The 23636-nt window shown below is 39.3% G+C and overlaps 2 protein-coding genes across 3 annotated transcripts in view; one reads left to right on the top strand and one right to left on the bottom strand.

Moving 5' to 3' along the window:
• Positions 1–208: 208 nt before the first annotated feature.
• On the bottom strand, positions 209–6061 carry LOC111869557 (CDK-activating kinase assembly factor MAT1). The gene is made up of 3 exons (XM_023861179.2): positions 5799–6061; positions 5577–5701; positions 209–1797 (listed from the first exon to the last, which is right to left on the bottom strand). Exons 2-3 carry the CDS (start codon positions 5698–5700, stop codon positions 965–967), a joined length of 957 nt encoding a protein of 318 aa, XP_023716947.1. The 5' UTR covers position 5701; positions 5799–6061; the 3' UTR covers positions 209–964.
• Positions 6062–7481: 1420 nt separating this feature from the next.
• The window catches only part of LOC111869558 (myb-related protein A), a 99315-nt gene continuing 83160 nt past the window's right edge, over positions 7482–23636 (top strand). For both annotated transcript variants that reach the window (XM_023861180.2, XM_023861181.2), the window contains exon 1: positions 7482–7705. In XM_023861180.2, the coding sequence (XP_023716948.1) occupies positions 7701–7705 (5 nt within the window). In that variant the 5' untranslated portion in view covers positions 7482–7700. The remainder of the gene's footprint in view (positions 7706–23636) is intronic.

Consider the following 23636-nt stretch of genomic DNA (forward strand, 5'->3'; position numbering starts at 1 on the left):
CTGGATTGGAGGTCTTCAAACCAGTCTAGGCATGGTAGCAAAGAGAAAACTCCCAGCTGGGAATTGACTCTACTTATCCAGTTCATAGCTAGATATTTTGTTGACTGAGCTATTCTGGTTTACACCTAATGAGATTCATTTAGATATCAAGTAAAGCGAAGATTATCAAACACCCATGTAATTAGTAATCTATAAATAAATAACTAACCCACTTGAACAGAATCTTTATTGAGAAGCTAATATTTGCACATGAAGTCAACAAATTCCCCATCCTTCATGACAGCTGAAGGTTCATTACCACAATGTTCACAAGAGTAATATAGACTTCTAATCTATTTTCAGCAGAACTCCAGCCTTAGGTCCTATCATCAACAAGTAAAGGTAATGTTGTCTCTGTGATTAACCAGTGGTTCCAAAAATGCTTCTGACCACCACCCCCTTGGTTCCATATACTCATCCCCCGTTCCCCTGCCCTACCTCATAAAAAGCATTCTTCAAAACAGCAGTTTGCACAACCAGTAGGGCAAGTATTAACAATAACATAAGATTCACATTTAGTAACTTCACTGTCAATACATTCTTAATGTGAGGTATGGGATGATGAACTGGTGCCAGTTTCCAACTGTCTGGTCTTTCATCAGAAGTCACTTCAATCATAAATAAGCAAACAATGTGCTCGGATGGGCCCATGTCCAGCAACCCCCTTCGTAATTCCACCACCCCTCAGTGGGTGGTACACCCCACTTTGGGTACTAATGATCTAAATTAAGCATACTAATGCCTGATTTACTATATTCCAAATATCCAGAACATAAAATTCTCTATTACACATACACAATAAATTCAACATTCATTGTGAGGGACAACAAAAACACATCAAATTCTTTAGTCCATACCTTACATACATGTGAACCAAAATAATGAAACAAATATGATAACATTGCTCTGTTTGCTAACAAACCTATCAACTAACAAGCTCTGTTCTATCTGATACGTGATATAAACCTGCTAAAGCTTCTTGCAGGGCTCGAAGGCAAGAAATATTGGATCTGTATCCACCAGCTCGATGTTCATCCTTTTCACTCTCCATGTGGTTTATGTAGCCCTTTACTTCAAGATCTTCCCAGGTAGGTGGTAAAGGGCCATCAGTTGGTTGTCTTGGAGCTTCATACACATACAAAGGTCCTTCCTCAATTTTGGGCACTGGTAAGAAATTCTGTTGCCTTTGGCGTCCAAACTTGATACCTGTAGAGAACTGAGTTGCTCTAATGGCAGGAACTACCTTCACTTCTTCCTTTGTTGTCTGTACACTATTTGCAAATGTTTCCAAAATATTTTTTGCATCAGCATTAGAAAACATTAATTCGTCAATAAGAGCCTCTTTAACCCTTACCTTCTTCTTCTTCTCTTCTTGTTCAAATCTCACTAATTCTCTCTTTCTGATTTCATCTTGCTGTTTTTCTTCCTCAAGGAGTTCTTCCAATTCCATCTCTTCTCTCCCTATTTTAGACTTATTTTTCAAAATCAAGTCTTTATTTTCTTTCTTGTATTGCTCTATTGTTTTATTGGTTGCAATAACATCTACATTATTAGTTAAATTATATACAATAGTTTCTACTTCTTCCAAGTAGTCATTATATTCTCGTAAGGTACTGAAATCTTCTTCTTTCTTGTTAAAATCTCTTAAAACCCTTTTTCTTATGTCAACTTCTTTTTCAACCATGGAGTCTTCGAAGAGCTGAACTCGAAAATTGCTGCGCCGCAATGGTACATTACATTCAGGGCAAGAACCAGATCCTGAGCAGAGAACAAGGAACACACAAAATTAGAACAAATGTCTTAATTAATTCAACTGTAAAATATGTATGATATGAGTAATGTAATTTCTGTTAGTTGTTATCTGCAAGAAATGAGTATACAATTGAGGGACTGTATCTGACTGTCAGCATGTTTCACCTCCAAAATTACTAAAACAGATTTTGGTGAAATTCAGTATATGGGAGTCTATTTGATTCAATACTCATATTCCAGACAGTGAGCCAATTGTGAGAAATTTAATTAAGGACTGTGCATAATGGAATTACAGAACTATGAGGCTTAGTTAGTTAGTTATTTAGAGAGGATGGGTTCCCCCATGCACCGCGACCAGTTTGATCTATTGTGCTTCCCTCTATGATATTCTACCAGTCTCTATACCCTACCAATACTGGTGCTTAGCATCAGTCCCAACCAAGCCAGCGAGTTCGGCCTCTACTGGCTTGGCGGTATCTATAATGCTTCCCCCATTTATCAGAGGCGTTAGAGACTACTGTTGGGCGGGAAATGTCCTTGAATTTGGCTCGGTGACCTCCTTAGGAGATATGAGGTTCTTTTACGTGCTGTAAAGTTACGACACGGAACACACAGCTTAAAGTCCCTCCCGGAGGACTTGTTCCCTGAATTTTTCCACCCTTAAAAATTCCACGACCTCCGCTGGGTTTGAACCCGCGTACTACGAGTCATGAGGTGGGAACGTTACCTCCAGACTATGGAGGCCACTAACTATGAGACTTACTTTGGACTTTATCCACTGTCTGGTAAATATAAGACAAAAAACCACAATGTTTCAGAGACTGGATCTGTCTCCATCCTCAGGTGGATGGGGCAGGAATGACCTACTCAGTTGGGACCGTTAGAAAGAGCTCGTCTCAATGTCCAGTGCTTAAGACTAGCTCTTTCTAACGGGCTCAAATGAGTAGGTCTATCCTGTCCCATCCACCTGAAGATGGAGACAGATCCAGTATCCGAAACATTGTGGTTTTTTGCTTTTATATACCAGAAAATGGATAAAGTCCAAAATAAGCCTAATAGTTCTGTACAGCATACACCATCGTCAGAATCCCTTCAGGTCTATAATGGAATTAGTTTATTAAATACATATATAAAAAACACTTCAAACGAAGTTACAGGTTTTATTCAACTTTGGATTTTATGATGGGGTACCCAAAAGAAACCGAACTAATTTTTTTGTGGGCGGAGCTTTTGTAGTACCGCGTTTTGCCGCTATGAGCGCATAGAGCTAACATTCCTGAGTCAATAAGCCGACTACCGTTGCTTCAGAAGGTAAGGACTAGTTTCGGCAGAGTTTATAGTGACAACTGTTTTGTGTGATCGTCGTTTTTGCAATGGCTGATTTTCGTGAACAGCGTGCGGCGGTGAAATTCTGCTTTTTGCTCGGGAAAAGTGGAACAGAAACTCTTGAAATGTTAAAAACGGCATACAAGGACGATGCTATGGGGAAAACTCAAGTGTTTGAGTGGTTTTCCCGTTTCAAAAATGGTGAAATGTCAATTGATGACAAACCTCGTTCTGGTCGTCCTTCCACGGCCCGAACACATGAAAATGTTGAAAAAATTCGTGAAATCATCAAGGAAGATCGACGATGGACCATTGAAGAAATTGTGGAGCTGTCGGGAGTGACTTGGAGCTCAGCGGCCAGATTTGTGGCAGTCGGGTGACTGGTTTTTCCATCATGACAATGCCCCTGCTCACACAGCCCTGTCTGTACGACAATTCTTGACCAAAAATGGTATGACCCCTGTTCCTCACCCTCCATACTCACCCGACCTTGCCCCGTGCGACTTTTTTTTTGTTTCCTCAAATGAAAAGAGACATGAAAGGAAAAAACGATGGAGGCGCTGTCATGCATCTCAAAAGATGAATTTAGACAATGTTTTGAAAAATGGAATAAAAGAGTAGACAAGTGTGTCAGTGTAAGCGGAGAGTACTTTGAAGGGGATTGAAGGTTTGTGCTTAAAATTTGAATAAATAAGTTTAAAAAAAATAAGTTCGGTTTCTTTTGGGTACCCCCTCGTACATCAGTAATCATACAGCACATATCTCCCAGAATTAATCCTATCTGGATGACACACAGAACTCACAATCTCTCCTACTCTCACAGCATGCCAACATCCACATTGTGCAGTGAAACTTCCTATATAAATTGTGAATTTTCTGTGCTCCAGTATTCATTTGTGCCAATGTGTCCACTCCAACAAAACCATGCCTCATCTGATAAAATGTCAATTTGGGATCAATTTGCTATCATAAACTGAGTGAAGACACCAATTAGAAATCACCATGTCATGTGAATGCAGACAGTGAACATCCCTGGTTCGTAGTTACTATAGGATTCTGACGATGGTGCATAACACATAGAGATACTGGGTTTTCAGACTTTATCCATCGTCCTGGTTTTAAGATAACTAAGAAAAACACGACGTTTCAGAAACTGGATCTGTTTCCATCCTCAGGTGAGGGAAAACACCTATTCTGTTAGGTCCCTTAGAGAGAGCTAGCCTCAACAGAATAGGTGTTTTCCCTCACATCAGAATGGAAACAGATCCAGTTTCTGAAATGTCATGTTTTTCTTAGTTATCTTAAAACCAGGACGATGGATAAAGTCCGAAAACCCAATATCTCTGTATCCCTGGTTCGGTATAGTTGCAGTGCCAACAATTTTGTTGTAGTCTCTTTTGATATTCCTGTTTCTTGTGCAAGATGCTTAATATATTTAAGAGACAAATACTTAAGGTGGACTTCAATATCATCCAAGTCTTCTTTCAGAGATTACAAATGCATCAGTAAAGTTCAAATGAATTCTTTTTTATCATACTATTCAACAGATCATACAAGTAGAGGGAGATATTATAGTCGATGCAACTGAAAAAAGGCCTATGCTGGGTGGCTATCTTTGACAACAATTTGGACAAAGATTGTCAAATAAGAAACTGGATGATTTCAGAAGGGCCAAAATGTACCAAAAGTAGAAAAAGATAGGTAACTGTATAGGATATGGATTGGAAACAATAAAACTTAAGAATGAATGTCAGGAGAACAGAACAAAGCAGAGATATGGAAGACAGTGGTGGCATCAATTAACAAAACTCCCATACACACACACACACACATATATATATATATTTAAATGACTTATGAAAGATGAAGACCTTCTATGCACATTTTGAAGCTGATTAATATAAAAATATTAAGGTATTTAAATAACTATACTTTTTGGTAGAGTTATTTGTTCAGCAGTGGATAGGAGTTCAGTTGTTATATACAATTCTAATGTTATGAAATTCAGAAACTGTCACCAGCAAAGTGCAGCAAGAGAGGACACCAGTCTGACTCAAGCTGATTTGCTTCACACTCTCACAAGAGCATTCTAATATTACCCTACAATACCACAACCAATTACCTAAGTTAAGTTGGATTCATCTGTGTTTTGTCTAATAACTAAAAGAAGTCAGAACTCAATGCCTTGTTACAGGGCTTTGGTATGCCAAAATAAATTATAATCGCAAATTATACTTAAGCATTAATTAAAACATTTTTACAAAACCTTTAACAATATTTTGGTTAATGAGTTCTATCCCTTGAACGTGTATCCTAGAATATGGTTCATTACATTCTGTGTAACATAAACAGTAAACTATATAAGGTCTTTACATTTTTGTCGCCTGCGAGAACAAGAAGGGTTGAAAAGAATGTCTTTTAGTGTGATGTTTTTAAAAATCTCGAATCCAAGCACATACCCTTAAGGAAAAGTAGATCCACACAGCTTTCACATAAAGCATGGCCACAAATGTTCACCATAAGCTTCAGTGAAGGGTTTCTGTATTTTGTAGTCTTACACCGAGGACACGCTTGTTCATCCATTCTGAAATAATAAAGTAAGCAGATTTAATTGGGGTGTTGTCGACAATTTAGGGCGAGAACCACACAATACATTATAACCTCAAAGAAACCATGTGTACCTGTTATTTTGGAGTAAAATATATTCCTCGCCTGGAAGTTTACATTAAGATTATAAAATTCACCCCGAAGACGTACATTTAACAAGATAACTAGAACTAATTTGATGTGTAATATTATGTATAAAAATCTACAAAATAACACGATCACCGTTATACCGACTGAGCAATCCCAGCTCAAACCTACTGCAAATGAATGGTACACAGATACACAGCGTACGTAGTTGGTAGCGCTAGTGTATTATGCCAACTAGCTATTGTCCCGACCGTCCCGACCGTCCCGACTGTGGTGTCGAATCGAAGAATTATTACACCGCGTATAGATCTGCATGTGTTTCTGCGCGAATCTCGAGCGTAATAGGAGCATAACTCTCTTTCGGCATTTATAAAAGGGAGGACTGTTTTAAACAGTAGTTGTAGATGGCAACGAAATACACATTCTGTGATCAATACCTTTACTAGACCAGTATTACGGTTTTTGAGATAATTAATCAAAGGAATATTTTTTCTCTGTTGTTTCATAATTCGAAAACTGCTGAACATTCTGTGATCATTACTTTTACAAGGCCAGTGTTAAGGATTTTGAGATAATTAATCAAAGGAATGTTTTATACTCTGTTGTTTCATAATTCGACATCCGCTGAACCGATTTTGCTTAAATGTTTCATTTTCTTAGGTCATGAGCAGAGTGGCGAAATATGTTGGCATCATTGTAAATTTCACAAGAAGTGACAAGGAAACATATCTGTATTTATATTACGTATGAACTAAAGTTCGCAGAGTTCCCAATGCGTGGTAATTTTTATGCAATATTTGAAACTGTCACAGCGAATAAACGTGCTAAAATCATCTTGGGCGTTTAGCCTTGTAAATGTTGAACAAAAGTACCAACGTTTCAGAGATCTCCCCGGTCTCCATCAGAAGTGTCGATGCTGACCCTTGTCGTCCGAGAAGTTTTCAGCACAATTTTAATAAAGTTAAATTGTGTTACTTAAGCCTGTAATTGCTTTTTGAATTGGCAAGTGCAATAATGATTTGTTATATATGAGACAGAAATTCAGTAAATTTCACAATGGATATTTATTTTAGTTTTTGTTTTTGTTCAAAGTTGTGCAATAATTGCTCCTTACACTGAGCCCTGTTTAAGTGGTCAGTAATTTACACAATTTCTTAAAAATTGTATTTACTTGATTTGGAGTATGTATTATAACGGAAGGCACCAGTGGCAGCCTTACCACCATCTGTAAGCCTATTGGCTGGATAATGTGGGAGCCTCGACGTCTCACAACCCTGTGAGCCTCCATTGCTTGTTACAGGAATTACTTTACCTTCTTTTTATATTTCGTACATTCACGCAGTTCTCAAAACTGAGATATTTTGGGGATATTTGAAATTCTCATGATGGCGACTGCGTTATGGTACCATGTGGTGTGGTGAATTGTTATCAGCGTTTCAGAGGAAGTGCTACTATCGCGAAGATGGTGGCACACTGCCTTTGAGACATGGGCAATGATCTACCAGTCTATACGGTGTCACATCAGAAATTCCCTTGAGGTATTTTTATTATGTGACAGGAATATTTGTGGGTCCAACTATAAGAAGGCAGTGAACAGGTGATACCTGTATTCCGTCAACCAATAGCAGCTGAGTATATGTTCCTGCACGAATTATAACTGGCCAATGTGGTGTGCGGAGCGTGCGTAGTGGTTCTGAAAGCTGTCATAATAACGGCGCTAAGAATATCGCCATTTTGCTCGTTGTCGGTAGGGAGTGTGCGGTCGTCTTTGCGTTTTATGTTGTTATATGTTGTATTGTATGCTTGGTTTAATTTGTGCTCCAACAGTTGGTCAGCATCCATAAACTCTGAAAAATGGTGATCGTCTGAGTAAGCTGTCTGTACAAAACATGTGGTAAGTCTGTACATTATTTGTGAGTTGATCATAGTGTCTTTGTGTTATGTATTGAATGTCTTGACCTTGTAATGCCGTAATTTTTGATAATGTATTTAAAACTGAAGTGTAGTACCGGTTTCGTTGAAAGAAGTTTAAATAACTGCTCTTAGCTATGGCTTGTCTATGTGTTATATGTTCAGAGATAAGGATTTTTTTTTTTTTTGTGGATGGAGAGGATCGCGTGTTTTCGGTGGCCGGTGATGTTTACGAGTAGTTCTCAGTATTGCCTTTTCAAGTCTGAATGAGTGAAAATAATTCCGATAGCAAGACTGGCATAGGAATCTTTTAAAGTTCATGTCAAGGGCAGAAAGGTGGTTGAAATTTGATAGAGCGTTTTGTTTTATACAGATGTCATTGTAATCTAGTACAAATGCCAGTATTACCTGTAGTTTTGTTAATTAGCAAGTATGTGATGGCAATAATTGTGCCAGCAAATTTTTTGAGCCATTTTTATCTACAGAATAGTACAAACGTGATAGCAGTGTGATAGTTTGGAATCTTATTCAACTATTTGCACGTACTGGAAAATTTTCACAAGTATTGTAATTTAACTGTGTAGTCATTCAGAAGTTCTCTAGGCATTTGTTCAGATGGAAGAATTTAAAGGAAAGTGTGTTTCATTATTTCTTCCTGTCAGATTTTTAAAGAAATGTCTTATGTGAAATACTGTTTAATCTTTTATTTACATACTCCACATATGTATTATAAGCAGATGAATAATATTTGCCAGTGCTTAAAGAGGGTTGGGATATTATTCTGCATTCTACCAGAAATACCTGAAATCCTGTTGGTTCTTTCATAGTTGATAAGATCATACCTGTACCTTAGCTTTTATACCATTTGTGGGCAGCATGTTATGATGATGCATGGTGCTGAAACAGAGCAATATGGCCAGATAGTTTGCTTATAAATGTACTATTTACCAATTCACTGTTTTGACTGACAGTGGATTTAACCAATTTCATACAGTGAGGCAGTTCAGATATCTGTTGTCTTGTTTCTTCGGGTTGTAGAATCAAAAAGGGAATTATGGTGGTAGCATTTATGGCATTTGTATAGTGGGTTTTCTAAACAGCCCAACCATGACGTGAACTCATCTATTATGGATGCACCTGACTTCAGGAGAAGCATTTGAATCTTCTTCCTGTGCCCACATCAGCAAAACTGTTACCATGTTTATATTTCCAAACAAGCATGTAATGTTAGCCATGCTCCTTTTTTTTTTAATTTAATACTGGCATTCAGTGACTTTTCTGTGTTTTTTCATTGTTTGAACATTTCAGCCCCCTTCATCTGCGTGTAGGGTAGGTGTCCTGTCTGCATCACCCTAGTTCTGCCTCTGACTTGACCATCATGTTAATACTCTTTTTAAAAGGAAGTTGTTAATAATGAATGGAACAATTTCAGGCTGATATATATTATCCCAAAACTTTCAATTTACCTGTATACCTTGTCTTTTATTTGAATATAGTTGCATCACAAAGCATCTTACCACTTTTATGACTTCTTTCCGCTGCACAGATGGTTCCAGCCTCATAGCTATACTCTGAATGGGCTTTCTACATCTGTATACTTCAGTTTGTGCGAAAGTGCAGGTTTTAGAGTATGGTTTGGTCCGTTCTGTCTGAATGGGAGAATCCTTTTTATCTGCGACCATCTATTCTTCCATTTACTGGTTCATTCTGTATATCCAAATTTTTAATTTTGCATAATCTGGTACCATACACATTCATCAATACAGTTTTTTTCTGCATTAACTTAATTTCTCCACTCAACATAGTCCAGTTTTGTGTGTTATTTGCACACAGTGCATAGAATGAACATGTGATAGAGATACTGTTTTCACCTGCATGTATCATTTCTGAAACTGTTAAAAGTATTTTCATGAAATTTGATTCTGAAAGGGACTTGTAGACTAAGTGTTGTGGTACAGTTATAATTTTAGGCTGTAATGGTAGAGGAATGCATGTAGGATATTGGTGGGAAATCCAAAAGGAAAGAGACCACCAGGAAGACCAATATGTAGGTGGGTGGGTAATATTAGATGTTACAGAGGTAGGATAGCGTGGTATGGACTGAATAGATTTGACCAGAGTAGGGACCAGTGGAGGGCTCTTATGAACACAGTAATGAACCTTGGGTTCTATAAAACGCTGGAAAGTTCTTTAGTAGCTGCAGAACTGACGACTTCTCAAGAAGATCTCAACGCTATGAATCATTGTCATCATGGTTGAATGTAACTCTTGTTTTACATGATATTATATAGAATGTTTTTTCAAGAAATTATTGTATGCATTATGGCATATAACATAATATATATGTTTCATTAAGATCTGCAACTTTAGCTAAAATATTTTTCAGTTTGGTGTATTAGGGTAATGCTTGCTACCATTCAGTCCAGAACATTTTGTCTTCTCGTCTGCTGTCTTAAAACATAAAAATTAGAATATACAAAACAATAATTTTGCTGGTGGTTCTGTATAGACGTGCAACCTGGTCTCTGATATTAAAGGAGGAACACAGACTGAGGATGTTTCAGAACAGGGTGCTGACAAGAGCATTTGGGTTGAAGAAAGACGAAGTGACGAGAGGTTGGAGAAGACTACATAATGAGGAGCTTCATAACTTGTTGTCTTCACGAAGCATAATTAGAATGATCAAGTCGAGGAGGATTATGTGGGAAGGGCATGTAGCACGAATGCGGGAGACGAGTAATGTGTACAGGATATTGGTGAGAAAGCCAGAAGGAAGGAGACCACTGGGAAGACCAAGCCACAGGTGGGTGGACAATATTAGAATGGATCTTAGAGAGATGGGATGGTATGGATTGGATAGATCTGGCTCAGGATAGGGACCATTGGAGGGCTCTTGTGAACATGGTAAAGAAACCTTCGGGTTCCATAAAATGCTGGGAAATTCTTGAGTAGCTACTGAATTGGCAGCTCCTCCAGAAGGGCTCAGCTCCATGAGTAAGTAAGTAAGTATTGTTAATGAGGTGTGAGGAACAATAATTTATCACTGTATGTGTGTAATCCCTGTAATATCAATTAGCTTTGCAGCAATAAATTTGCATTTGTGATGAATAAACATCAGGATCAGTTAGGTGTACAATTTGCAAATAATACATTTGAGGTATCTCTTTGTTTCAAGTAGGAATATGTTCTTCCATTCTTGTTAACTTCATAACATGTATAGTTTATCACTGCATTTGACAGCAACTATCTGAACAGGTTGACATAGTGCTAACTCTCTGGCTTGTATTCAGGTAGTTCTAAGTTTGAATTTCAGCCAAGACATCAGCTACAATGACTGACATGTTTATTAGTTTTTCAGGCAAATGCTGGGACAGAACCTTGATTAAGCCATAGCTGTTTCCTTCCAGATCCTTTCCAAATTATCATTCATTTATCCATTCAACACTATATAGTCTCAATCATTCAGGAGCTGAGCCCTTCTTGAGAAGCCGCCAATTGTTCAACTACTCAAGAACTTCCCAGGAATATATGGAACCTGAAGGTTCATTACCATGTTCACAAGAGTCCTCCACTGGTCCCTATCCTGTGCCAGATCAATCCAATCCATACTACCCCATCCCTTCTCTCTAAGATCCATTTTAATGTTGTCCACCCATCTATGTCTTGGTCTTCCTAGTGGTCTCTTTACTTCTGGGTTTCCCACCAATATCCTATATGCGTTCCTCTTCTCACCCATTCGTACTACATGCCCTTCCCACATCATCCTCCTTGACTTGATCATTCTAATTATGCTTGGTGAAAACTGCAAGTTATGAAGCTCCTCATTATGTAGTCTTCTCCAACCTCTCATCACTTCATCTTTCTTCAACCCGAATGCTCTTGTCAGCACCCTGTTCTGAAACATCCTCAGTCTGTGTTCCTCCCTTAATATCAGAGACCAGATTGCACACCTATACAGAACCACTGGCAAAATTATTGTTTTGTATATTCTAATTTTAATGTTTTAAGACAGCAGACGAGAAGACAAAATGTTCTGGACTGAATGGTAACAAGCATTACCCGAATTTAGTTTCCTCTTAATTTCCTCCTCCTTCCCAAAACACTGTATAGTCTAGTGTTATTATTATTATTATTATTATTATTATTAGAGGGGGTGGGTTTCCCCATGCACTTAGACCAGTTATTGGTCCATTGTGCGTCCCCCTTTAATTTCTACTGTCGCCATACCCTACCAGTACTGGTGCGTGCTATCAGCCCCATTCAGCCAACGAGGTTGGCCGTCGGTACCTGATATTTCCCCCATCTACCAGAGGCATTGGAAACTACTTGGGCGGGAAATTGTTGCCTAATTTTGCTCAGAGGATCTTTTACGTGCCGTAAATCTACGACACGGGACCCACGGCTTAAAGTCCCTCCCGGAGGACTTGTTCCCTGAATTTTTCCGCCCTTAAAAATTCCACGACCTCCGCCGGGTTTGAACCCGCGTACCTTGAGTCATGAGGTGGGGACGTTAACCCTAGACTAGTGTTACTAAATAACCCACAAATAAAAATAAATTATAGCAAATTGGTAGGTTTGTAGTGTAATATCATTACACATCAAGATAAATAATATTTGAATCTGTGATTGGCTGAAAGTAGCATACTGTGAAGATGTCATATCCTTCCAATTTTCCTTTTGTTAATATTTATAAGTAAATAATTTTTTCTAATGGAAAATGGTCATCTGTCATTCACTCCATTAGGTCAAGTTGCCGGAACATGGACATGACTACTCATCTCCATCGCGTTTCAAGGTCTAGAATGCGTGGGGCTTTACTTCCACATCCCCTATACACCTCTGTTTTCAGAAATTCCTGTGAATACATTCTGTACTTTTCCAAGTACAACAGTTTTGAAGCCATGAAATTATTGTTATAGGATGAACGTTGACCGCCTCTGTTGTCTAGTGGTCAGAGTTCCTGGCTACAGATCCCGAAGTCCCGGGCTCAATTCCCAGGGCTACCAGATTTTCTGAGAAGTAGTGGATCTGGAATGGGGTCCACTCAGCCTCATGAGGATAATTGAGGAGCGGTTTCAAGGAAATAGCGTCACCTGTCCAGAAAACCAAAATTAACTGCCGTGGGGATCCCTTGTGCTGTCCACGTGACAGTCTCTATCCGCAAAAGTTGGCACTAACTTCACTGACAAGCGGTGGCATGAATTAATAAAGTCACACACTTCTTTTGCAGGAGTAGATAGTCTGTCTGTTAAGAGACAGATGGCATCATTTTATGTAGTTAGCTGTCACAGCAGCATCTGTTTTTACATAAAACATTCTGCCTGCAATTCTTTGTAACATTTACAAAGACAGTGATATTTATCTGCAATTTCTGTTGGATCTGTGCAGTGCTTCAGAATTTGATTATGTAGAGCAGCTGTGTCAAACATGCGGCCCCCATAGCGACAAAGTGCGGCCCCACAACTTTTAGAGCTAATTGATATTAAAATCAATATTAACATTTTAGTAGAAATATTTTTTGTAAAGACAGTTTTTCAACAGACCAGAAGACAAGAAGTCTCACGCAGACATAAAGTAGCAGGCTGCAAGAAATTCGATGTTTTGCTATTTCTAACATAATTTCTTGTGTAATCTCTCTTTCTACGTACTGAAAAGTTGTTTGATACTTGTCAAAAATGGCATTCTCTTGCATTTTAAAACTGTAAGATATGTAACTTCAGGTAATTATATTGAAATTATTCCTTAACTAATAAATATAATTACATTTCCTTGTATCAAAATCTAATGTATATTTCTATTTTGAAGTGCGGCCCTGAACTGCTATTTATAGGGCTGAGGTGGCCCTCTGTACAAGTTGAGTTTAACATGCCTGATGTAGAGCATCAGTATGTGTTATTTTATAAAACTGACCCAGTGGGAACATGAGATTATCAGATGGTTTGTTAGGCCCAATCTTCTCATTCACAATAAAATTTTCCACTCATAAATATTTCCTTACGCACCGCATGTATTTTTTTGTGGGGGTTAATTGTACAAACAAGCCTGCTGTTGACGTTAAATTTTGTGCAGAAATTCAGGAAAATCTCTCTAGAGACGGCTAATCCATAACAGCCGTTCACAGAGATTGTTAGGAGAAAACTGTCTAACTCCATGTATCTGTGACATTCTTGAGAAGCCAGGCGTTGCTCAAACACCCAGATTCCCAATATTTTATGCAGCCAGAAGGTTTATAACTGTCTTCACAAGAACCTGCCACTGGTGCGTATCCTGAGCCAGATGAATCCAGTCCACACCCCTTTTCATGTTTAACTAAGATACATATCAATATCCTTCCATCTACATCTACAACTTCCTAATAGTCTTTTTCTTTCAAGTTTTCCAACCAAAACCCTTCATGCATCTCTGCCCATGCATGCTACATATCCTTCCTATCTCCTCCTTGACGTGATCATTCTAATAATATTTGGTGGCATATGCAAATTATGAAGCTCCACGTTATGCAGTTTTCTTCAACTTTCTATTATTTAATCCCTCTTAGATCCAAATATTCTGTCAAATGCTCTGAAATGCTGTCAGCCTGTGTTTTTTGATTGCATGAGAGACCAGTTTTCACATCCATTTAAAATTACAGTTTTGTGTGATTTAATCTCTATGTTTTTAAATAGTACCCAAAAAGACAAGATTCTGAACTGAATGACAATAAACATATGCTGAATTTGAATCTTGTCATCCTTGTGAGTCAGATTTTTATTTGTGAATGTTGTTCCAAAATATTTTAGCTTTGCAACGTTCTCAAAGGCCCAGTTAATTGTCTTCATGTTATAATTGTGTTTTGCACTCTGATTACAGTGCATCAACATGTACTCACTCTTCTGTGTTTGCTTTTTGACCATCCCCTTTAGAAGCATCTGTTAGAGCTTCTCTGTTTTTCTTTATGGTATATTTGTTATCTCCCAGTAAATTATCATCAGCATAAAACGGAAGCTATATGTCCCGTCCAGTCAGCCCTACATGGTGTCCAAAATCGGACACATGTTTATATGAACTTTTTTGATCACAAAGACCTAGGAAATCACCTCCTGCAGTTATGCCCTAAAGTCGTGAAACACTCTGTATAGGACATCATATCAGTATCACACTCCACTCTGTTAATTGCTGATATGACTCCTTTACATCAGAAAAATTTCCCTGATTCGTTATTCTCATTCATGTTTCTCTAGAAAAGTGTGCAGTCTCTTGCTGGTTCTGCGCCAGTTCTGTTCCGTCTGACCTGTATTCAATACTAAATCCAATTTATCGTAAGCGAATCCCCTGTCACCCTGAGATGCTGTAACCACGGGTTGGGTTGTCGTTGGAGTAGATGGCCTTTAGATATGAAGGGTAGCTGCGAATGTACTGATTAAGCAGTCGCGGACAGCCAACAGCCAACAGAGGGTGGTACTCTTGAGGGTTGAACACTGGGCTAACAACTCGTCACAAAAAATTAGCACAGGGCGTTGGACTTGGATTCTTCAGAACGACCTGAGCAGTGAAGAATTCACAATGAAAATGCAGTTGAGTATGTAAAGGTTAGTTATGCTTCTGGCATCTAACCATTTGCTGTATCCCTAAATTTAGCTTGTGAGCATGACAGTAAGTGTAATGGTCTTGTTGCTCATCTGCAATACCTGCTACAAGTTTCTCAGGACAGTTCTGCAGAATCTCTTCATTCTTCAGTATTGTTTCTGAGGGTTAAGTATCTCCGGAACTGACCCGGTTACTGAATCCCCATACCAGAAGCCAGATCGAAAACGTGATTTTTACCAACCCATCTTGTAGTAGAATTTCTGTGCTTAACGCCACGAATACCAGACTGTCACCGAAAGCAATCTTGGGCCACTTTGCCGTTATCTCTCTCAACTCTGCCCCAGAAGATTTAATTTAATGTTTTCCTCGCCGCATTCCAGCGTCAGTTTGTTGGGCTTTCTTAAGGGGGGCTGGAGAACCATTTATGTGAAGGTTATGTCTCTGACCTGTATTAGCGACCAAACTTTGGAACGGTTTGATTAAAATTTGACGTGGGAAACTTTTATTAAAGTTTGTCGGACTGTTTAGTTTCTCAAAGATATTGATCGAAAATAAATCCTGGTTTACATGTGTTCATAAATGGACTTATTCGCGTATACCATAAACCATTTCGAAGTTATTGTTAAAAATTGATACGGAAGATACTGAAAGTAGTTAGAAATTCCGGTTTCCAACCGTTTTGATCTTCACTGAAGCCCTATTTACATAAGGTCATACTCGAACATTTATATCCCATAAACCATTTCGCAAATGTTGAAAATCGACATGGAAGACTTATACTAAGAGTTGCCGGGCAATTCCGTTTTTCAACCATATTGATCCACAGTAAAGCCCGGTGTACATAAGGTAATAAATGGGTTTTCTGTTTGCCTCATAAACCGTCTCACATGTTTAGAATTCGTTATGGAGAACTTCCACCAGTTTCGTCTGGCAATTCTGATTTCCAGTCATTGATTCATATTAAAGTTTAGTTTGCCTGAAGATGTAAATTAAAATTTCCACATACTCATAGACCCACAAATTTTGTTACATTCGATATGGAATAATTTTCAGTAGTTTTCTCTTCATTATCGCTATCTCTGTGTAAGCTTAACAAGTTTCACAGAACGACATTACGGAATACACCCTCCCCAATCCTGTTTTTATATTCGAGACAGAAGTAACATGTACATTTAAGGAAAATATTCTAAGGTATAAACTGCTGCTCTGTGTAGTGTAGCTGATTATTTCACAACATTATTTTGCGCATATGCTTCCCCTTCTTGTTGAGCGCAGAATGACCATATGTTGCCATTGAGTCTTTAGGAATAGCAATTCTCCAGTGTTGCCAAAGAATACTAATCGCAAATGGTGTCTCTCATTTCTGCGCAAGACAGGTATATGTGCGAAAAATTTCCAGAGCTGTAACGAGATTTGATAGATCACGCTAATTTATGCCTAAAGCGTAAAGGTGACAGTAAGCCGTACAGCTGCGCAGTGACATCGGCTTCTTCCTGAAGTACACCTGCTCTGGCTCGTAACAAAAGTTGCGGTGTCTGGATAATGGCGTACAAGAGGCAGCCAGTGTTTCTCTGGGCTTAGAGCAACACTGACAGGAAATTATAGGTGTGTTCACCTTGCATTAATCGCCATAGCTGGGTCGTAATGTAATGTTGAACATGGCCTCAGCAAAGTAGACCAACATGCTGGTTGAGAGAGGATGGACCTGTCATACTAATTCATATCACTGTTTTAGACCATTTCATCAGAATCCAGACCTTTTAGAAAATGCTGACCATTGCTTCTATTTTAAGATTGAGTTACATAATTATCCAGCTTATGTCTCTAAGTGTAAAGGGGAACTCGAAAGATAGTGAACTACAGATATCGTAGGGTCGTTTTGATTAGGTTGAGAGAAGGGAAAGATCTGTTCTAGCATTCAATTATTTAATAACGCTCTTCCGGCTGCAGGGGTTATACTCGTATAACATGGAATGAGATGGGAAAATGATCATGTATGGTGGTTACGTGATCATGTGGGAGAAAGTTGCGTTCCATCTGAGAGTACTACCGTGACATTCGCCTGGGTAGACTGGGGTTAACCATGGAAAGTCGCGAGGTGGCCAGTGACCAGACAGATAATAGATCCGGGAATCTTCGAAAAAAAGTCAGTAGAGTTGCCGTTAAATTAACCTGTTCGGGATGAGGGGTTGGGCAAGGGTAGAGAAAGATAAAAGCGGGTAAAAACATTCTTTTGCATTCACGTTATTGTTGCAAACATTTGATGGTATTTTCTTGATCGCGCATTTGAACTAAAATTTAGGATCAGTTTTCAGAAGCGTAATTGTTTAACTGGATTGAAATTCTGGTTTAGTTGGTGGAACAACGAATGAAATTGAATTAACGTTCTGGATCACGTGATGGAAGCGGATTAAGATTCAAGGCCAATTGCAGGGATTGTGGTTGCAATTGATTTAAGATTAGGGATCGGTTGGTGGAACACTGCAGTTGGATTAAGATTCAGAACCACTTGCAGGAGCGGTGTTTGATTTGGTTTAAGATTTAGAATCTGTTGATGGGAGGTGCTTATAAATGAAGTAAGATGCAGGATCAACTGATGCAACGGTGATTTAAATTGGATTAAGATTCAGTACCAGTTGGTGAAATGGCGATTGAAACTTAATTACGATCAGGATGAGCGGAAGAAACGGCGATGCATTGGGATTGGGATTCATGGATTTAATCAAATGAGGGTGACGCTGGCATTAATTATACGTAGAACGTATTTTTATGACAAGTATTGTCGCCTGTAACGTCTGTATTAGACCCTATTCGTTATTTGCATAGATTGCATATAGTGAACGCATAATTAGGCGATGGTTTCTGTCCACATGTTTTCTCTCTGAATACCACGATTGAATTTTATATTGGGGTACCTATGAGTATATATGCAAGAACCATCAAAACACGACATTGATTATGACCAATCTTTCATTTAAAAAAGAACCCTACACGTTTCGGCTCCTAGCGGTCTCATATGTTGTATATACTTGAGCTACTGAGGTTTATATATTCACATTATAATAAATATGCAGCGTGTTTGTTGTGTAAATACATAGCTATCTCAGCCATGTTGAAAAAACGAATTATTAAAATTATAAAACCATTTAGATATAAAAGTTATTCACACAAAATCTGAAGGGGTTTAAAATTTGTTTTTAAATCTTTATTTTACCGAGATTATCGAGACGGTCTTGCCTTTACAGGGCTAAACGCATTTTAAATTCCTTATACCGTAAATAAAAATACACAAGTGTGTCCAGGTTCTGTTAGGACTGTGTTCATTGAAATTACAAGACGTGAATTATTTTCAAAATTTCACTCTTTTTATTCAAAATAGTCTCATTATGACCCAATACATAGCTGGAATCGATCGAAAAGTTTTCGAAAATAGTCACTGTACTCATTTTGTGGACTCGCATTTAAAACTGCAGTAGATTCCCTTTGGATGTCCTGGATGACGTGACGGTCTCCTTTCATTGCCAACTTAACTTTTGGGAACAACCAGAAATCTGCTGGAGCTAAATCTGGCGAATACGAAGAATGATCAAGGACTTTGATCCCTTTTCTGGCCAAAAAATCGCACATGATTTTCGATTTGTGGGGTGGAGCATTGTCGTGGAATAGCAACCAGGAACCTTGCTCTCGATATTCAGGTCGAATTCGGAGAATTCTCGCCCACAAACGATTGAGGACTCCTAGAAAATAATCAGAATTTACTGTTTGACCTTTTGGCAGAAATTCCTTGTGAATGATTCCTTTGGAATCGAAGAAAACGCTTAGCAGTGTCTTTACTCGACTCTTTTGCATGCGCACTTTCTTTGGTTTCGGCTTCTTAGGGCTCAACCACGCTGCACTCTGGCGCTTTTGAGAGGCTCATATTGAAAACACCATGTCTCGTCACTAGTAACAATCGATTTTGTAAATTTTATATCACTTTAGGCCACCGTAAGATGTCTTTGCAGTGTTCCACTCTGGCATGTTTTTCATCGCCTGACAGCATGTGCGGTACAAACCGCGCACACACCTTTCGTTTGCCCAAATCCTTGGTCAAAATTTGATGCACAGTACTTTTTGGTATTCCCAAAAGCTCCTAGATGAGTCTTGCAGAAACACATCTGTCTGATGCAAGGATTTCGGTCACTTTTTTCACATTTTCTTCAGTGTGACTTGTTCTCGGCTTTGATGCACGTGGAGCGGAGCGTCTTCAGTGTCCTCCCTGCCGTCACGAAATACAGCATACTATCAAAAAATGTTCGAGCGACTCATATATTCACGACCGTACACACTTTTCATAATTTCGTACGCTTCTCCGGGTGTTTTGCCTAACTTCAAACAAAATTTGATGTTGGCTCTCTGTTCAACCGCCATTTTCCGACGAGTGTCAGAACAGTACTGTTACATTCATGGTCAGAACACATGATGCAGCAATGCTTGAGCTTTGAAATTATAGACAGCCGCAGCTGAAATTTCAAGAATCTTAATGCCACAACACGCCAACAGATGGCATTGCAGGGCAAAAAAGAANAAAAAATGTTCGAGCGACTCATATATTCACGACCGTACACACTTTTCATAATTTCGTACGCTTCTCCGGGTGTTTTGCCTAACTTCAAACAAAATTTGATGTTGGCTCTCTGTTCAACCGCCATTTTCCGACGAGTGTCAGAACAGTACTGTTACATTCATGGTCAGAACACATGATGCAGCAATGCTTGAGCTTTGAAATTATAGACAGCCGCAGCTGAAATTTCAAGAATCTTAATGCCACAACACGCCAACAGATGGCATTGCAGGGCAAAAAAGAAAGAAAGAAAGAAAGAAAGAAAGAAAAAAAAGAGTCCTAATGGATCCTGGACACACCGTGCATATAAAGCTTTGATAGCTTACATGTACATGTGGGAGAGAGATTTTTGATGGATTGTGGCTGGAACATGTAGGGGTACTTAAAAGTGTTATCATTATGATGAATGTTTTATTTCGGTGGTACTTAGAGATACTGAATAACAATACAACGGCAATGAATATAATATCGGTATTGAGTTGTCTACCCAAAATGTTATTGGGAGAATTTAATTGTATACATTTAGGATTTTTTTTTGCAGTGAAAAATTAAATTGTGGGTTTCTAGGTTATGACATATTGTACTCTGGTAGGTGGTTTCCAGCGTTTCGGAGGAACCTGCTGCCTCCTTCTTTATACTTAACTTCCACGCAGAAAATGGAGACATCGTATTCATCCGAAACGTTGGTAGCAGACTACCTGACATCATAATCCGGACAGCCACAATCTGAATTTAGTTTTGGTATCAACCGGTGAGCTATTTACCACAGTTTGTAAGAATGAGTGTAACTTTATTGCACGTGACTATAAAAAAGGTTACGCAATGAAGGCGTATGGGGGAGTATAGATCCACATTTTCTTGACCTCGACACTAGTTGTAGGTGAGTGGTCAGCTTCACGCCTCTGCCTCTTTCCCCCCGGGGTAAGAGCCCCCATTACCCATTGGATAGGAGGTCGGGTGGACACCAGAGCCGGTCTGGACGACTTGGAGGAGAGAAAATTCTTGCCCCTACCGGGACTCGGAACCCCGACCCCTCGGTCGACCAGCCCGTAGCCAGTCGCTATACCGACTGTGATATTCCGGCTCCGCACGTGACTATATGCAAGAAACTATTTTCAGGGAGGTTAGCTTACAGAGACGGATTATATTTCTGCAGTGCTTTAACATCAAGGCCATTGAGGTATGCACATTTGAAAATATGTGTTCTCCACTGGAGTACGGCGTCCCATTATTATCCATATTGATGCCAAGTCTTTCTTAGATCACATTGAATTGGAGCAGTGTCTGGCCAGATGCAAATCTGAGAGGTAGGTTGGTTTGTGTAGACCTGCAGTGAAATGCTGAATTTGAAATTAAGGTCGAGCGATTGAGGACCTGTTCTAGTTGTGTTACGGGCACGCCTCGAACACCACAACAGTACTGACCATAAACAGTGCCATGTAGCACTTTTAAACTTCATTACTCGAACATAAAATGCACACAGTATTGTTGCTTCTTAATATTTTCGTAATTACGTCAATGTTAGTGGAGTATAGAGTATTGCTTATTGAGTTTCAGAGGTAAAATTAAATAATATTGGTGTTGCATTTTGCTATCGGCACGCAATGTGTAACAGTGCGTGTGTGCACACAGCTTGCAGCGTGGGTACTTTCCTGCCCGTCTTATTGGGGGCTACCCCTATGTGTATCAGTAGACACACCTGGCTGCTCTCCCCAGCCATTACATTATATGTATTGTGTTCCCCCTACCGCCTCTATTCCAAGTTCCTTCCTCTCCGACCATTCCTTGCTCAGTAGTTTCTGAACAGGCATTGCGAAGGGAACTGCTCCTCGAAATTCTGGTTGCATATCTGTTAATAGTGTAGTGCTGTGGTGCTCTGTGGTTACTGCACCATGGAAACTGTTGGAACCACAGACCTGGCTGGTTATGGCGGCTGCTATGCGACCGTACATGCAGAGAACAATGAGGCGTAAGTATAGTTTGATCGTACGTTGTGGTGGAAAGTTAACAGCAGGTTTTCTCTTAATCTGTTAGTCACTGCAGCCGAAACATTCCACCTAGAGGACCCGGATTCGAGGTTCACTTGTTCCGTTATGTGTTTACAGTGGGCATTGATGTTCTAGAGCAGCCGTGTCAAACATGCGGCCCCCATAGCCACAAAGTGCGGCCCCTCAACTTTAGAGCTAGTTGATATTAAAATCAATATTAAAATTTTAGTAGAAATACTTTTTGTAAAGACAGTTTTCCAACAGACCAGAAGACAAGAAGTCTCACGCAGACATAAATTAGCAGGCTGCAGGAAATTCGGTGTTTTGCTATTTCTAACATAATTTCTTGCATAATCTCTCTGTTTCCATATTGAAAAGCTGTTTGATACTTGTTAAAAATGGCATTCTCTTGCTTTTTAAAACTGTAAGATATGTGACTTTAGGTAATTATATTGAAATTATTCCTAAATAATAAATATAATTAAATTTCCTTGTATCAAAATCTGATGTATATTTATACTTTGAAGTGCGGCCCTGGACTATTATTTATAGGGCTGATGTGGCCCTCTGTACAAGTTGAGTTTGACATGCCTGGTGTAGAGGTTGTACCATTTCACTTATTATTTTGCCTGCTTGTCTGCAAGCATTATTTATTAATTGAAACCAACTCTGGTATAATCCAAAGGTTCAGCACCTACAGGCATAATAGCCGTACCATAGCCCGTCGTTGATACGAATATCATCAGCCTCCCATTGTCACACTTCCCTAAGATTAATGGGAATGTTATTCTCTTATCTGGTCTCCAAAGAGACCGTTAACCAAAAGGTTTTGCCTCCAGAATTCTTATTACATTTCTTGTCTTCCTGATCATATTCAGCGCATCCAAGCCTACTTGACTTCACTGTCTTAGTAATACCTAGTAACTCGAAGTTCCTTATTGCGTTGTAGCTGTGATCAACCGCTGCAGTTTTGTGAAGGCCAAATATTTTCTTCAGTACTTTGTTTTCAAACGTGACAAAATTTGTTCTTCCGGTAAACAGACCAGTACATAGGTAGGTATCTTGGTCTCCAGTGCTTTGGAAAGCAACCGTACTGACAGACTGTGTGGCCTGTAGTCCGCAAACGAACTATAGCGACCGAGCGACCGCCGCTTATCGGCGAAGTCATTGCCAACTTCAGCGGATAGAGGGTGTCGCATGGTCAGCGCAACGGATCCCCACGGCCGTTAATCTCGGTTTTCTAGACCGGAGCCTATATTTCCTTGAAATAGCTACTCAGTTATCCTCACGAGGCTGAATGGACCCCGTTCCCGACCTACTACTTTTCAGAAAATCTGGTAGCGCCGGGAATCGAACCCGGACCTCTGACCACTAGACCACAGAAGCGGTCTACCGTGCTGACGGTATTTTGATTTTATTAACAGCAGACATTTTCAGAATATGTTTTTCTGTCGGTTTCGGTCCGAACATGGTTCTATTTGCTGTTGTTTCCATATGTCTCTTTAAGTCGATCATTACTGACTATGAGACGCATGCTCTTTGGGGATTTGACACGGCAGAATTTTACCTTGGCGCCATTATCGTGGGAATGTATCTGCCATTATTACATATCCTTCAGCTCTACAAAGCCCAGACGGCAGATAGCACGGAAAACTTGAAGTCACAATCCTAAAAATATTCAAAGTAGGTACCTGTCAGGGAAGGGGTGGGCAGACAGCTCACGATAAACATCAGTCCGGACTGGGTCGTTATCCAGA

This window comes from Cryptotermes secundus, unplaced genomic scaffold (genome assembly GCF_002891405.2).
Source record: "Cryptotermes secundus unplaced genomic scaffold, Csec_1.0 scaffold463, whole genome shotgun sequence".
In the NCBI taxonomy this organism is placed as follows: domain Eukaryota; kingdom Metazoa; phylum Arthropoda; class Insecta; order Blattodea; family Kalotermitidae; genus Cryptotermes; species Cryptotermes secundus.

Coding starts and splice junctions, on each gene's coding strand:
- LOC111869557 (XM_023861179.2), bottom strand. CDS start 5,700: ATGGATGAACAAGCGTGTCCTCGGTGTAAGACTACAAAATACAGAAAC. Junction 1,798..5,576: donor GGATCTACTTTTCCTTAAGG/GTATGTGCTTGG, acceptor TTCTCTGCTCAG/GATCTGGTTCTTGCCCTGAA.